Consider the following 16,535-nt stretch of genomic DNA (forward strand, 5'->3'; position numbering starts at 1 on the left):
CCACACTGTCCTGTATAGTAGAGAGAAACAGCCTTTCATACACTGTCCCTTTGAAGAGGGGGATGACCGCGGCAGCTTTCCAATCTTTAGGGATCTCAGACGATACGAAAGAGAGGTTGAACAGGCTAGTAAATAGGGGTTACAACAATTGCGGTGGATAATTTTAGAAAGAGAGGGTCCAGATTGTCTAGCCCGGCTGGTTTGTAGGGGAAATGACTGGTAATGGTTAGATACTAGTTAGGACATTTGAATGGTTAGATACTAGTTAGGACATTTGAATGGTTAGATACTAGTTAGGATATTTGAATAGTTAGATACTAGTTAGGATATTTGAATAGTTAGATACTAGTTAGGATATGAATATACAGATTGCCCCTTTACCCAACAGAAGACACGTTCCTTTAAGGGAACTACATTGGAACGGATTAGGTTGAGCCAATCAGGGCTAATTGGACCTGCACTGAGCCAATCAGGGCTAATTGGACCTGTACTGAGCCAATCAGGGCTAATTGTAACTGTACTGAGCCAATCAGGGCTAATTGGACCTGTACTGAGCCAATCAGGGCTAATTGGACCTGTACTGAGCCAATCAGGGCTAATTGGACCTGACTGAGCCAATCAGGGCTAATTGGACCTGTACTGAGCCAATCAGGGCTAATTAGACCTGTACTGAGCCAATCAGGGCTAATTGGACCTGTACTGAGCCAATCAGGGCTAATTGGACCTGTACTGAGCCAATCAGGGATACTTGGATCTGTACTGAGCCAATCAGGGATACTTGGATCTGTACTGCACCAGACTAATGTGTAATTAATGAAGGTAAATCCAGACGATGAGACAAGTGTACGTAATAGACTTCATTACCAGGGAGGAAGTTACATTGGAAGGAAATTGATCAGGGTTTTCTCTCTGATTCTTTCCTGTTTAAAAGAAGCCTGATTTAAATGAGAAAGTTACTGGCCCAAATTATCTTTGTAAAATCATGTTAAATGGGAGAGGCTTCGGCTCTGTCCCAAACCAATATAGAATCTCTATACCTAGGCCCAGTCCCAAACCAATATAGAATCTTTATACCTAGGCCCAGTCCCAAACCAATATAGAATCTCTATACCTAGGCCCAGTCCCAAACCAATATAGAATCTTTATACCTAGGCCCAGTCCCAAACCAATATAGAATCTTTATACCTAGGCCCAGTACCAAACCAATATAGAATCTCTATACCTAGGCCCAGTACCAAACCAATATAGAATCTCTATACCTAGGCCCAGTCCCAAACCAATATAGAATCTCTATACCTAGGCCCAGTCCCAAACCAATATAGAATCTCTATACCTAGGCCCAGTCCCAAACCAATATAGAATCTCTATACCTAGGCCCAGTCCCAAACCAATATAGAATCTCTATACCTAGGCCCAGTCCCAAACCAATATAGAATCTCTATACCTAGGCCCAGTCCCAAACCAATATAGAATCTTTATACCTAGGCCCAGTCCCAAACCAATATAGAATCTCTATACCTAGGTCCAGTCCCAAACCAATATAGAATCTCAAAACCTAGGCCCAGTCCCAAACCAATATAGAATCTCTATACCTAGGCCCAGTCCCAAACCAATATAGAATCTCTATACCTAGGCCCAGTCCCAAACCAATATTGAATCTTTATATCTAGGCCCAGTCCCAAACCAATATTGAATCTCTACCTAGGCCCAGTCCCAAACCAATCTTTTAGTGCCTTGTTCACTCACCCTAGGGTTATGTTTAGGGCCGGTGGTTATGGTTAGTTACCTGTCCAGTCTGAGTCTCTAGTTTAGGGTCGGTGGTTAGGGTTCGTTACCTGTCCCGTTTGAGTCTCTGGTTTAGGGTCGGTGGTTAGGGTTCGTTACCTGTCCAGTCTGAGTCTCTAGTTTAGGGTCGGTGGTAAGGGTTAGTTACCTGTCCAGTTTGAGTCTCTAGTTTAGGGTCGGGGGTTAAGGTTCGTTACCTGTCCAGTTTGAGTCTCTAGTTTAGGGCCGGTGGTTAGGGTTCGTTACCTGTCCAGTCTGAGTCTCTAGTTTAGGGTCGGTGGTTAGGGTTCGTTACCTGTCCAGTCTGAGTCTCTAGTTTAGGGTCGGTGGTTAGGGTTCGTTACCTGTCCAGTCTGAGTCTCTAGTTTAGGGTCGGTGGTTAGGGTTAGTTACCTGTCCAGTTTGAGTCTCTAGTTTAGGGTCGGTGGTTAGGGTTCGTTACCTGTCCAGTTTGAGTCTCTAGTTTAGGGTCGGTGGTTAGGGTTCGTTACCTGTCCAGTTTGAGTCTCTAGTTTAGGGTCGGTGGTTATGGTTCGTTACCTGTCCAGTTTGAGTCTCTAGTTTAGGGTCGGTGGTTATGGTTCGTTACCTGTCCAGTCTGAGTCTCTAGTTTAGGGTCGGTGGTTATGGTTAGTTACCTGTCCAGTTTGAGTCTCTAGTTTAGGGTCGGTGGTTAGGGTTAGTTACCTGTCCAGTCTGAGTCTCTAGTGTAGGGTCGGTGGTTAGGGTTCGTTACCTGTCCAGTTTGAGTCTCTGGGCCAACAGTCTCCAATCGGCCCCGTTGGGACAAGGCGTATCCAGGCTGCTGCAGATCTTCTGCCTGATGAGATAGGGGATCTGGAAAGCACTGGGTCCTGCTAGAGCCGTACCGTTCGGGTTATTGTCCATCAGCAGGAACTCCGGGTCCAGGGGCCGACTGTCCTATAGGGCCAGAGGAATATATAAAAAGGTTATATAGGAACATATAGAGATATACACAGAGAGAGAGTTCCAGCCAAACACGTTCTGTATAGCTACGAGCCATGAACTATATAGTCCAAGGGATTGTTGTCTTCTTAGGTCATATGAACCAAATAAAAAGAGGATTAGAGTATAGAGAGTAGCAGCCAACATATTAAAGAACTGTATTGTTAAGAGAAAAAGAGAAGAGTCCATCTCTTTGGATAACACATCAACACATATCTTGGTGAGAGGCACATTGTGAAATACATCATATGTGTCCCCGAGTGTTACCTTGGCGATGTTGAAGTCGAGGCTGAAACTCTGTCCCTCCCCCTCTACCTGCCAGACACACAGCTGACAGGTGAGCTCACAGGTACTGAGGTTGAGCCGCTCCAGGGTGAAGGTACAGTGGAGGAACCGCTGGGAACCGTTCCAGATGTGGTAGAACGGGATCTCCTGGTGTACAAGAACAGAACACAATATATGACCATTATGAAAGCAAGGTTTCAGATGTGACTAGCTGCCCCGTGAGAGAGTGACTTATATTAGTGGAGAAAGAGAGACACCTGAAACCCCACCTCTTTAAGGTATACCTAGGATAGGATAAAGTAATCCTTCTAACCCCCCCCCCCTTAAAAGATTTAGATGCACTATTGTAAAGTGGCTGTTCCACTGGATGTCATAAGGTGAATGCACCAATTTGTAAGTCGCTCTGGATAAGAACGTCTGCTAAATGACTTAAATGTAAATGTAAAGACAGGTACACAAATATCCTGGTTCTAAATGAGTAGATGTCCCAGGTCGTTGAGTCGGATAGTTCTGAGACAGGAAGTAAACCAGGTCTCTATTCTGAATGGATTATGAATACATCAAGCTACCATACCTTTTTTTCACCCCAAATATATATTTTTTAAAGTGAATAGCTTTTAAATAGCAGAACTTTGTGATACCGAAGCTCCAGCTCCTCTCTTTATAAACCAGTCAGGTACCAGCTGACTGTCTGATATAATTTATTCATGACTAAAACTTTCTCTCCCTGTCGCTCTGTATGCATGTCTCGGAGAAGCACTGAGGTAAGGCAGAGGTACAGTACGTCAGACAAAATGAGACCGAAAGTCACAGAGGGGTAAGCTGAGAGGGAGAGAGAGGGGGGTAATAGAGAGAGAGAGAGAGAGAGAGAGGGGGGGGGGGGGGTATAGAGAGAGAGGGAGAGAGAGAGGGGGGGTAATAGAGAGAGAGAGTGAGAGAGGGGGGGTAATAGAGAGAGGGAGTGAGAGAGAGGGGGGGTAATAGAGAGAGGGAGTGAGAGAGGGGGGGAGTGAGAGAGGGGGGGTAATAGAGAGAGGGAGTGAGAGAGGGGGGGTAATAGAGAGAGGGAGTGAGAGAGGGGGGGTAATAGAGAGAGGGAGTGAGAGAGGGGGGGTAATAGAGAGAGGGAGTGAGAGAGGGGGGGTAATAGAGAGAGGGAGTGAGAGAGGGGGGGTAATAGAGAGAGGGAGTGAGAGAGGGGGGGTAATAGAGAGAGGGAGTGAGAGAGGGGGGGTAATAGAGAGAGAGGGAGAGAGAGGGGGGTAATAGAGAGAGGGAGTGAGAGAGGGGGGTAATAGAGAGGGAGTGAGAGAGGGGGGGGTAATAGAGAGAGGGAGTGAGAGAGGGGGGGTAATAGAGAGAGAGGGAGAGGGGGGCAATAGAGAGAGATCGAGAGAGGGGGGGCAATAGAGAGAGATTGAGAGAGGGGGGGTAATAGAGAGAGAGGGAGAGAGAGGGGGGTAATAGAGAGAGAGGGGGGGTAATAGAGAGAGAGGGAGAGGGGGGCAATAGAGAGAGATCGAGAGAGGGGGGTAATAGAGAGAGGGGGGGCAATAGAGAGAGATTGAGAGAGGGGGGTGTAATAGAGAGAGAGTGAGAGAGGGGGGGTAATAGAGAGATAGAGACATAGGGCTAAGGCATACACATCCAGGGTCTTAAACAAGCATACAGTATATATGAACTAGTATCTAACCATATATACTAACTAGTATCTAACCACTCACATATACTAACTAGTATCTGACCATACAGTATGTACTAACTAGTATCTAACCACTCACATATACTAACTAGTATCTAACCATTCATATATACTAACTAGTATCTAACCATTCATATATACTAACTAGTATCTAACCACTCACATATACTAACTAGTATCTAACCATTCATATATACTAACTAGTATCTAACCACTCACATATACTAACTAGTATCTAACCATTCATATATACTAACTAGTATCTAACCATACAGTATATACTAACTAGTATCTAACCATTCCTATATACTAGCTAGTATCTAACCATTCCTATATACTAACTAGTATCTAACCAATCACATATACTAACTAGTATCTAACCATTCCTATATACTAACTAGTATCTAACCAATCACATATACACTGCTCAAAAAAATGAAGGGAACACTAAAATAACACATCCTAGATCTGAATGAATGAAATATTCTTATTAAATACTTTATTCTTTACATAGTTGAATGTGCTGACAAGAAAATCACACAAAAATTATCAATGGAAATCAAATTTATCAACCCATGGAGGTCTGGATTTGGAGTCACACTCAAAATTTAAAGTGGAAAACCACACTACAGGCTGATCCAACTTTGATGTAATGTCCTTAGAACAAGTCAAAATGAGGCTCAGTAGTGTGTGTGGCCTCCACGTGCCTGTATGACCTCCCTACAACGCCTGGGCATGCTCCTGATGAGGTGGCGGATGGTCTCCTGAAGGATCTCCTCCCAGACCTGGACTAAAGCATCCGCCAACTCCTGGACAGTCTGTGGTGCAACGTGGCGTTGGTGGATGGAGCGAGACATGATGTCCCAGATGTGCTCAATTGGATTCAGGTCTGGGGAACGGGCGGGCCAGTCCATAGCATCAATGCCTTTCTCTTGCAGGAACTGCTGACACACTCCAGCCACATGAGGTCTAGCATTGTCTTGCATTAGGAGGAACCCAGGGCCAACCACACCAGCATATGGTCTCACAAGGGGTCTGAGGATCTCATCTCGGTACCTAATGGCAGTCAGCCTACCTCTGGCGAGCACATGGAGGGCTGTGCGGCCCCCCAAAGAAATGCCACCCCACACCATGACTGACCCACCGCCAAACCGGTCATGCTGGAGGATGTTGCAGGCAGCAGAACGTTCTCCACGGCGTCTCCAGACTCTGTCACGTCTGTCACATGGCTGTAAGCACAACCCCCACCTGTGGACGTCGGGCCCTCATACCACCCTCATGGAGTCTGTTTCTGACCGTTTGAGCAGACACATGCACATTTGTGGCCTGCTGGAGGTCATTTTGCTGACCTGCTGGAGGTCATTTTGCAGGGCTTTGGCAGTGCTCCTCCTGCGCCTCCTTGCACAAAGGCGGAGGTAGCGGTCCTGCTGCTGGGTTGTTGCCCTCCTACGGCCTCCTCCATGTCTCCTGATGTACTGGCTTGTCTCCTGGTAGCGCCTCCATGCTCTGGACACTACGCTGACAGACACAGCAAACCTTCTTGCCACAGCTCGCATTGATGTGCCATCCTGGATGAGCTGCACTACCTGAGCCACTTGTGTGGGTTGTAGACTCCGTCTCATGCTACCACTAGAGTGAAAGCACCACCAGCATTCAAAAGTGACCAAAACATCAGCCAGGAAGCATAGGAACTGAGAAGTGGTCTGTGGTCACCACCTGCAGAACCACTCCTTTATTGGGGGTGTCTTGCTAATTGCCTATAATTTCCACCTTTTGTCTATTCCATTTGCACAACAGCATGTGAAATTTATTGTCAATAAGTGTTGCTTCCTAAGTGGACAGTTTGATTTCACAGAAGTGTGATTGACTTGGAGTTACATTGTGTTGTTTAAGTGTTCCCTTTATTTTTTTGAGCAGTGTACTAACTAGCATCTAACCACTCACATATACTAACTAGTATCTAATCATTCATATACACTAACTAGTATCTAACCATTCATATATACTAACTAGTATCTAACCATACAGTATAAACTAACTAGTATCTAACCATACAGTATATACTAACTAGTATCTAACCATTCATTTATACTAACTAGTATCTAACTATTCATATATACTAACTAGTATCTAACCATACAGTATATACTAACTAGTATCTAACCATTCATATACTAACTAGTATCTAACCATTCATATACTAACTAGTATCGAACCATACAGTATATACTAACTAGTATCTAACCATTCATATATACTAACTAGTATCTAACCATTCATATACTAACTAGTATCTAACCATTCATATATACTAACTAGTATCTAACCATTCATATACTAACTAGTATCGAACCATACAGTATATACTAACTAGTATCTAACCATTCATATATACTAACTAGTATCTAACCATTCATATACTAACTAGTATCTAACCATTCATATATACTAACTAGTATCTAACCATACAGTTTATACTAACTAGTATCTAACCATATAGTATATACTAACTAGTATCTAACCATTCATATACTAACTAGTATCTAACCATATAGTATATACTAACTAGTAGCTAACCATATAGTATATACTAACTAGTATCTAACCATATAGCATATACTAACTAGTATCTAACCATTCATATACTAACTAGTATCTAACCATATAGTATATACTAACTAGTATCTAACCATATAGCATATACTAACTAGTATCTAACCATTCATATACTAACTAGTATCTAACCATACAGTTTATACTAACTAGTATCTAACCATATAGTATATACTAACTAGTATCTAACCATATAGTATATACTAACTAGTATCTAACCATTCATATACTAACTAGTATCTAACCATATAGTATATACTGACTAGTATCTAACCATTCATATACTAACTAGTATCTAACCACTCACATATACTAACTAGTATCTAACCATACAGTATAAACTAACTAGTATCTAACCATATAGTATATACTAACTAGTATCTAACCACTCACATATACTAACTAGTATCTAACCATATAGTATATACTAACTAGTATCTAACCATACAGTATATACTAACTAGTATCTAACCATTCATATATACTAACTAGTATCTAACCATATAGTATATACTAACTAGTATCTAACCATATAGTATATACTAACTAGTATCTAACCATATAGTATATACTAACTAGTATCTAACCATATAGTATATACTAACTAGTATCTAACCATATAGTATATACTAACTAGTATCTAACCATACAGTATGAACTAACTAGTATCTAACCATTCATATTTACTAACTAGTATCTAACTATTCATATACACTAACTAGCATCTAACCATTCATATATACTAACTAGTATCTAACCATATAGTATATACTAACTAGTATCTAACCATACAGTATAAACTAACTAGTATCTAACCATATAGTATATACTAACTAGTATCTAACCATATAGTATATACTAACTAGTATCTAACCATACAGTATAAACTAACTAGTATCTAACCATATAGTATATACTAACTAGTATCTAACCATATAGTATAAACTAACTAGTATCTAACCATATAGTATATACTAACTAGTATCTAACCATATAGTATATACTAACTAGTATCTAACCATACAGTATAAACTAACTAGTATCTAACCATTCATATTTACTAACTAGTATCTAACTATTCATATACACTAACTAGCATCTAACCATTCATATATACTAACTAGTATCTAACCATACAGTATATACTAACTAGTATCTAACCATATAGTATATACTAACTAGTATCTAACCATATAGTATATACTAACTAGTATCTAACCATATAGTATATACTAACTAGTATTTAACCATATAGTATATACTAACTAGTATCTAACCATACAGTATATACTAACTAGTATCTAACCATTCATATACTAACTAGTATCTAACCATACAGTATATACTAACTAGTATCTAACCATTCATATATACTAACTAGTATCTAACCATTCATATATACTAACTAGTATCTAACCATATAGTATATACTAACTAGTATCTAACCATTCATATACTAACTAGTATCCAACCATTATCAGTCATTTTCCCTACAAACCAGCCGGGCTAGACAATCTGGACCCTCTCTTTCTAAAATTATCCACCGCAATTGTTGTAACCCCTATTTACTAGCCTGTTCAACCTCTCTTTCGTATCGTCTGAGATCCCTAAAGATTGGAAAGCTGCCGCGGTCATCCCCCTCTTCAAAGGGGGGGACACTCTAGACCCAAACTGCTACAGACCTATATCTATCCTACCCTGCCTTTCTAAGGTCTTCGAAAGCCAAGTTAACAAACAGATCACCGACCATTTCAAATCCCACAGTACCTTCTCCGCTATGCAATCTGGTTTCCGAGCTGGTCATGGGTGCACCTCAGCCACGCTCAAGGTCCTAAACGATATCATACACCTGTACATAGCCCGTCTGTAAATCGCCCACCTCCTCCCCATATTGTTATATATATTTTTGTTGTTGCTCCTTTGCAGCCCAGTATTTCTACTTACACATTCATCTTCTGCACATCTATCACTCCAGTGTTTAATTGCTAAATTGTAATTTTTTGTCACTATGGCCTATTTATTACCTTACCTCCCTAATCGTACTTCATTTGCACACACTGCATACATACTTTTCTATTGTGTTATTGACTGTACGTTTGTTTATTCCATGTGTAACTCTGTTGTTGTTGTTTGTGTCGAACTGCGTTGCTTTATCTTGGCCAGGTCGCAGTTGTAAATTAGAACTTGTTCTCAACAGGCCGACCTGGTTAAATAAATTTAAAAAAATGTTTAAAAAAAATCAGGGGGGGGAGAGCAGCTGCAGTACTCACATGTGGCCAGATGGGGGCACTGTGACCCAGGTGGACAGGAGAGGAGCGGGTGAGAGAGAGAGAGAGGAAGTCTTCAGCAGCCCAGAGAGAGAAACCATCTCTGACGCCTCACTGAGAAGAGACTCCTGTCCTAAATTACACCCTATTCCCTCCCGAGTGGCGGTCTAAAGGCACTGCATCTCAGTGCAAGAGACGTCACTACAGTCCCTGGTTTGATTCCAGGCTGTATCACATCCGGCCGTGATTGGGAGTCCCATAGGGCGGCGAATAATTCGTCCAGCGTCGTCTGGGTTTGGCCGGGGTAGGCCGTCATTCTAAATAAGAATTTGTTCTTAACTGACTTGCCTAGTTAAATAAAGGTTAAATAAATAAATAAAAAATATATTGCACTACTATTGACCAGGGCCCATATGGTGCAATCTGGGACACAGGCTCTGTCTGTTCTAGTGTGATGTGCTTCTACTATTGCTGCTGTTTGTTTTGGCACAGATACAGTATTCTCGTTAGGGACCTGCTGCTCTCAGACTAGGAGAGTTAGAGCCAGGAACTCACAAACACAGTATTCTCTATAGGGCCCTGCTGCTCTCAGACTAGGAGAGTTAGAGCCAGGAACTCACAGACACAGTATTCTCGTTAGGGACCTGCTGCTCTCAGACTAGGAGAGTTAGAGCCAGGAACTCACAAACACAGTATTCTCTTTAGGGACCTGCTGCTCTCAGACTAGGAGAGTTAGAGCCAGGAACTCACAGACACAGTATTCTCTTTAGGGACCTGCTGCTCTCAGACTAGGAGAGTTAGATCTGTGTACTTTCTCTCTCTCTCTCTCTCTTTCCTTCTCTCTATATTTCTCTCTCTCTGTCTCATTCTATATTTAATTATCTCTCTCTTGGTTCATCTCTCCCCTCTCTGTCTTTCTTCTACCCCCCCCCCTCCCTTCTCTCCTTATCCAGCTGTAGTAGGCCAAGCAAGTGTGAAGGAGAGGAGAGGAGGAGGGAGAGAGGGAGGGAGGGAGTAGGAGAGGAGAGGTGGGGGTAAAGGAAAGAGGTGGAGAGAGGGAGGGAGTAGGAGAGGAGTGGTTGAGAGGTTCCAGGAGTCAGGATGTGAAGGTAGTTCCAGGTGTATTAATACACTCTTCTATATTTGATCTGAGCTCCCTTTGAGAGAGGCTCCTAGTAGAATCAATCAGACAGGAGCTGTGGAGGCTGCAGTCCACACACACACACACACACACACACACACACACACACACACACACACACACACACACACACACACACACACACACACACACACACACACACACACACACAGACACAGACACAGACACACACACAGTCCCCTCTCTCTGAAGGCACGGCACAGTGATCCACTAAGCCTGAAGCAAGGCCGCAATGGTTTTTAGGCAGAAGTCATGCAGTCCCTGACTCTCTCCAACTCCCTCTATCCGAGAAATATTTCAAATGATCAACGGAAGATAAACACTGACAACATTCAATTAAAACTCCCCCAAAAACCGGAACATTTCCAAAAAGGGGACCACGAAGGGACCCTCTTTATCTCAGCATATTTGTGTCTCCAGCCATTTAAAAAAAAAAAATGTGGTCAAAAGTCTTTGAGACCTCATGTTGACTCGTTAAACCACTCATGTTCATTATAGTCTGATAAATGACCAACATGTACTAGTTACCAAACACTGAGATAATGTGTCCCCAATTACATCATATTCCCTATGTAGTCCACTAAGGAGGCTGCATACAGGCTGCCCTCATTTTCCACATTCTGGTCCATCTTTGGCCACCAGACGTATGACCTCGCTAGGCCTTTCATTCTCGACATACCTGGCTGCGACTGATGCAACAACTTCAGTAGCATACCCCCAGCCCTTGTGGTGGGATAACTACTCTTGAACCCCACAGAACACACCCATCTCCTGCACTCAAGGCCAAGCGGTGAGTGTATTAAGGCATGATTTGAGGCTCTGTCACTGTAGGCCATCTTTTCAGGATAAATTCGTCGCACTTGTGATAACGTCACATCCTTTGAAGTCCGTTTGCTTGATTTGTGCCGTGTTCACCGGCGCATCGTCCAACACATCGATCATCAAGACTTGGTCATTTTCTCCTACCTGAGCGATGATTTGTGGAACGGACAGCCTACTCAGAGCATCAGCAGTCCCATGGTATCTACCTGGCTTGTAAATGGTTCTGTACTCGTAGGGACCTGAGCCACAACGTTGAACTCTTGGAGCTTTTGTTCATGGAACAGAATGTCACGACTTCCTCTTCCTGTTCGAGTGGCGCTCGGCGGTCGTCGTCGCCGGTCTACTAGCTGCCACCGATCCCTTTTTCCTTTTCGTTTGGTTTTGTCTGTCTTGTTGTTCACCTGTGTCTAGTTGAGGTTAATTGTGGGGTATTTCATCTCGCCCTACCCTCTGGGTTTTGTGCGGGATTGTTTGTGTATCTGTCATTTGTTTGGGTTGCGTTTTGGTTTGTTCTGTTGAACAGGTGTTTTGGTTGCGTTTTGGTTTGTTCTGTTGAACAGGTGTTTTGGTTGCGTTTTGGTTTGTTCTGTTGAACAGGTGTTTTGGTTGCGTTTTGGTTTGTTCTGTTGAACAGGTGTTTTGGTTGCGTTTTGGTTTGTTCTGTTGAACAGGTGTTTTGGTTGCGTTTTGGTTTGTTCTGTTGAACAGGTGTTTGGGTTGCGTTTTGGTTTGTTCTGTTGAACAGGTGTTTGGGTTGCGTTTTGGTTTGTTCTGTTGAACAGGTGTTTGGGTTGCGTTTTGGTTTGTTCTGTTGAACAGGTGTTTTGGTTGCGTTTTGGTTTGTTCTGTTGAACAGGTGTTTGGGTTGCGTTTTGGTTTGTTCTGTTGAACAGGTGTTTGGGTTGCGTTTTGGTTTGTTCTGTTGAACAGGTGTTTTTTCATGACTGCGTTCCTGTTTCTGTTGAGGTCCTGTTGAGGTCCTGTTGTGGTCCTGTTGTGGTTCTGTTGAGGTCCTGTTGTGGCTGCTGTTGTGGTCCTGTTGTGGTCCTGTTGTGGTCCTGTTGTGGTCCTGTTGTGGTCCTGTTGTGGTCCTGTTGTGGTCCTGTTGTGGCTGCTGTTGTGGTCCTGTTGTGGTCCTGTTGTGGTCCTGTTGTGGTCCTGTTGTGGCTGCTGTTGTGGTCCTGTTGTGGTCCTGTTGTGGTCCTGTTGTGGTCCTGTTGTGGTCCTGTTGTGGTCCTGTTGTGGTCCTGTTGAGGTCCTGTTGTGGTCCTGTTGTGGTTCTGTTGAGGTCCTGTTGTGGTCCTGTTGTGGTTCTGTTGAGGTCCTGTTGTGGTGCTGTTGTGGTCCTGTTGTGGTCCTGTTGTGGTCCTGTTGTGGCTGCTGTTGTGGTCCTGTTGTGGTCCTGTTGTGGTCCTGTTGTGGTCCTGTTGTGGCTGCTGTTGTGGTCCTGTTGTTGTCCTGTTGTGGTCCTGTTGTGGTCCTGTTGTGGTCCTGTTGTGGTCCTGTTGTGGTCCTGTTGTGGCTGCTGTTGTGGTCCTGTTGTGGTCCTGTTGTGGTCCTGTTGTGGTCCTGTTGTGGCTGCTGTTGTGGTCCTGTTGTGGTCCTGTTGTGGTCCTGTTGTGGTCCTGTTGTGGTCCTGTTGTGGTCCTGTTGTGGCTGCTGTTGTGGTCCTGTTGTGGTCCTGTTGTGGTCCTGTTGTGGCTGCTGTTGTGGTCCTGTTGTGGTCCTGTTGTGGCTGCTGTTGTGGTCCTGTTTCTGTTGTGGTCCTGTTGTGGCTCCTGTTGTGGTCCTGTGCCTGTTCTTTATTGGACTTGTAAATAAACGCCCTTCCTGCAATTCTCACTCTCCTGCGCCTGACTCCACACCCACCTGACTCCACACCCACCTGACTCCACACCCACCTGACTCCACACCCACCTGACTCCACACCCACCTGACTCCACACCCACCTGACTCCACACCCACCTCTCCGAGGGAGAACCTGACACAGAGAGATCAGAGGCTTACGGTCCGTCACAATAGTGAATGTTCTCCCATAGAAGTACTAGTGGAATCTCTGTATTCCGAATAATGACAGCCAGTCCATCCTTGTCCAGCTGGGAGTACTTTTGCTCCGCTGGCGGCAACGTTCTTGACACGAACCCGATAGGTTTCTCTGCACCATTCTCCATCCGGTGGGATAGCACCGCCCCCACACACCATTCGATGAGGCGTCACACGATAAGATGAGATCTCTGTCTGCTGAGTAGTGCACTAGCACCACAGCTGATTACAGTAACACCTTTGACTTTGCAAAAGCTTCTTCCTGTCTTTCTGACCATTTCCTTATAGGTGGATGTAGAGGAGCTAAGAGGGTAGAGAGGTTCGGGAGGAAGCGATTGTAATAGTTCAGTAAGCCCAGCAGCGCTTTCAGCGCCGTAACGTTTGTAAGACAACCCTCACTTGAGCTTTGACAGCGTGTAACCCCTTGGCATCCACCTTGTGACCCAGGTACTGCACTTCATCAGCTAACAGTGTACGCTTGCTCCTCTTCAGCCGGAGACCGGCATCCTCCATCCTTCTCAAAAGATTCTGAGATGCTCCTCCTTCGTGACTCCTAATGACCAGAATGTCGTCGAGGTAAACCGTTACCTTGGGTACCCCTGCAGAACCCCCTCCACGGTTCTTTGGAAGATAGCTGGTGCAGAAGACACCATGAAAGGTAAGCGTTTATAGGTAAACATCCCTCTGTGGGTGTTTATGGTCAGGTACTTCTGTGAAGCTTTAATCATTAGCACTTGCTGATATGCGTGACTCATGTCTAGTTTTGTGAACTGTTGCCCTCCGGTTAACGTTGAAAGCAAATCCTCCACTTTGGGTATACGGTACTGCTCCAGAGAGGAAACTCTATTTACAGTCAGCTTGTAGTCACCGCATAATCTAATTGAACCATCTGGTTTTAATATGGGAACAACTGGTGCTGCCCACTCAGAGAAGTTGACAGGAATAATTATATCCTCTGCCAAGAGTCTGTCAATTTCCACATCCACTTTAGGCTTCATGGCATATGGAACTGATCTTGGCCCATAGAATCTGGGAGTAGCATCAGCAGCAACATGAATGGTAGCTTGGACCCCTTTTAATGTCCCGAGCTCTTCTTTGAAAACACACTCATGCTTTCAAAGCACCTGCTGCAGTGTCATTGTCTCTGTGGTGACATGTTTGATTTCATCCCATCCTTACGTAGTATCTTAAGAGGCTTCTTAGATTGATGACACCGGACACGTAAGTACGTTTTAGTATTTAATTGTAACTTAGAATAACATTCCCTAATGCACCTGGCATAAGCTTTCTTAGGCTTTCTCAAGCATGGTTATATATACAGTTGAAATCAGACGTTTACATACGCTTAGGTTGGAGTCATTAAAACTCGTTTTTCAAACACTCCACAAATTTCTTGTTAACAAACGATAGTTTTGGCAAGTCGGTTAGGACATCTACTTTGTGCATGACACAAGTCATTTTTACAACAATTGTTTACAGACAGATTTTTTCCCTTATAATTTACTGTATCACAATTCCAGTGGGTCAGAAGTTTACATACACTAAGTTGACTGTGCCTTTAAACAGCTTGGAAAATTCAAGAAAATTATGTCATGGCTTTAGAATCTTCTGATAGACTAATTGACATAATTTGAGTCAATTGGAGGTGTACCTGTGGATGTATTTCAAGGCCTACCTTCAAACTCAGTGCCTTTTTGCTTGACATCATGGGAAAATCAAAAGAAATAAGCCAAGACCTCAGAAAAAAAGTCTGGTTCATCCTTGGGAGAAATTTCCAAACACCTGAAGGTACCACGTTCATCTGTACAAACAATAGTACGCATATAAACACCAAGGGACCACACAGCCGTTATACCGCTCAGGAAGGAGACGCGTTCTGTCTCCTAGAGATGAACGTACTTTGGTGCGAAAAGTGCAAATCAATCCCAGAACAGCAAAGGACCTTGTGAAGATGCTGGAGGAAACAGGTACAAAAGTATCTATATCCACAGTAAAACGAGTCCTATACGACATAACCTGAAAGGCCGCTCAGCAAGGAAGAAGCCACTGCTCCAAAACCACCATACTAAAGCCAGACTACGGTTTGCAACTGCACACGGGGACAAAGATCGTACTTTTTGGAGAAATGTCCTCTGGTCTGATTAAACAAAAATAGAACAGTTTGGCCATAATGACCATTGTTATGTTTGGAGGAAAAAGAGGGAGGCTTGCAAGCCAAAGAACACCATCCCAACCGTGAAGCACAGGGGTGGCAGCATCATGGTGTGGGGGTGCTTTGCTGCAGGAGGGACTGGTGCACTTCACAAAATAGATGACATCATGAGGGAGGACAATTATGTGGATATATTGAAGCAACATCTCAAGACATTAGTCAGGAAGTTAAAGCTTGGTCACAAATGGGTCTTCCAAATGGACAATGACCCCAAGCATACTTCCAAAGTTGTGTCAAAATGGCTTAAGGACAACAAAGTCAAGGTATTGGAGTGGCCATCACAAAGCCCTGACCTCAATCCTATAGAAAATGTGAGGGCAGAACTGAAAAAGCGTTTGCGAGCAAGGAGACCTACAAACCTGACTCAGTTACACCAGCTCTGTCACGAGGAATGGACCAAAATTCACCCAGCTTATTGTGGGAAGCTTGTGGAAGGCTACCCGAAACATTTGACCCAAGTTAAACAATTTAAAGGCAATGCTACCAAATACTAATTGAGTGTATGCAAACTTCTGACCCACTGGGAATGTGATAAAAGAAATAAAAGCTGAAATAAATCATTCTCTCTACTATTATTCCGACATGTCACATTCTTAAAATAAAGTGGTGATCCTAACTGACCTAAGACAGTGAATTTTTACTAGGATTAAATGTCAGGAATTGTGAAAAACTGAGTTT

General features: G+C 43.5%; 1 protein-coding gene across 1 annotated transcript in view; it reads right to left on the reverse strand.

Moving 5' to 3' along the window:
- Nucleotides 1-2,445: 2,445 nt before the first annotated feature.
- The window catches only part of LOC129846516 (netrin receptor UNC5A-like), a gene marked incomplete at its 5' end in the record, with an annotated part of 118,021 nt that continues 103,931 nt past the window's right edge, over nt 2,446-16,535 (reverse strand). Inside the window, 2 exons of the mRNA XM_055914446.1 lie at nt 2,446-2,706; nt 3,019-3,183. Of these exons, the coding sequence (XP_055770421.1) occupies nt 2,518-2,706; nt 3,019-3,183 (354 nt within the window). The remainder of the gene's footprint in view (nt 2,707-3,018; nt 3,184-16,535) is intronic.

This window comes from Salvelinus fontinalis, unplaced genomic scaffold (assembly GCF_029448725.1).
Source record: "Salvelinus fontinalis isolate EN_2023a unplaced genomic scaffold, ASM2944872v1 scaffold_0572, whole genome shotgun sequence".
NCBI lineage: Eukaryota > Metazoa > Chordata > Actinopteri > Salmoniformes > Salmonidae > Salvelinus > Salvelinus fontinalis.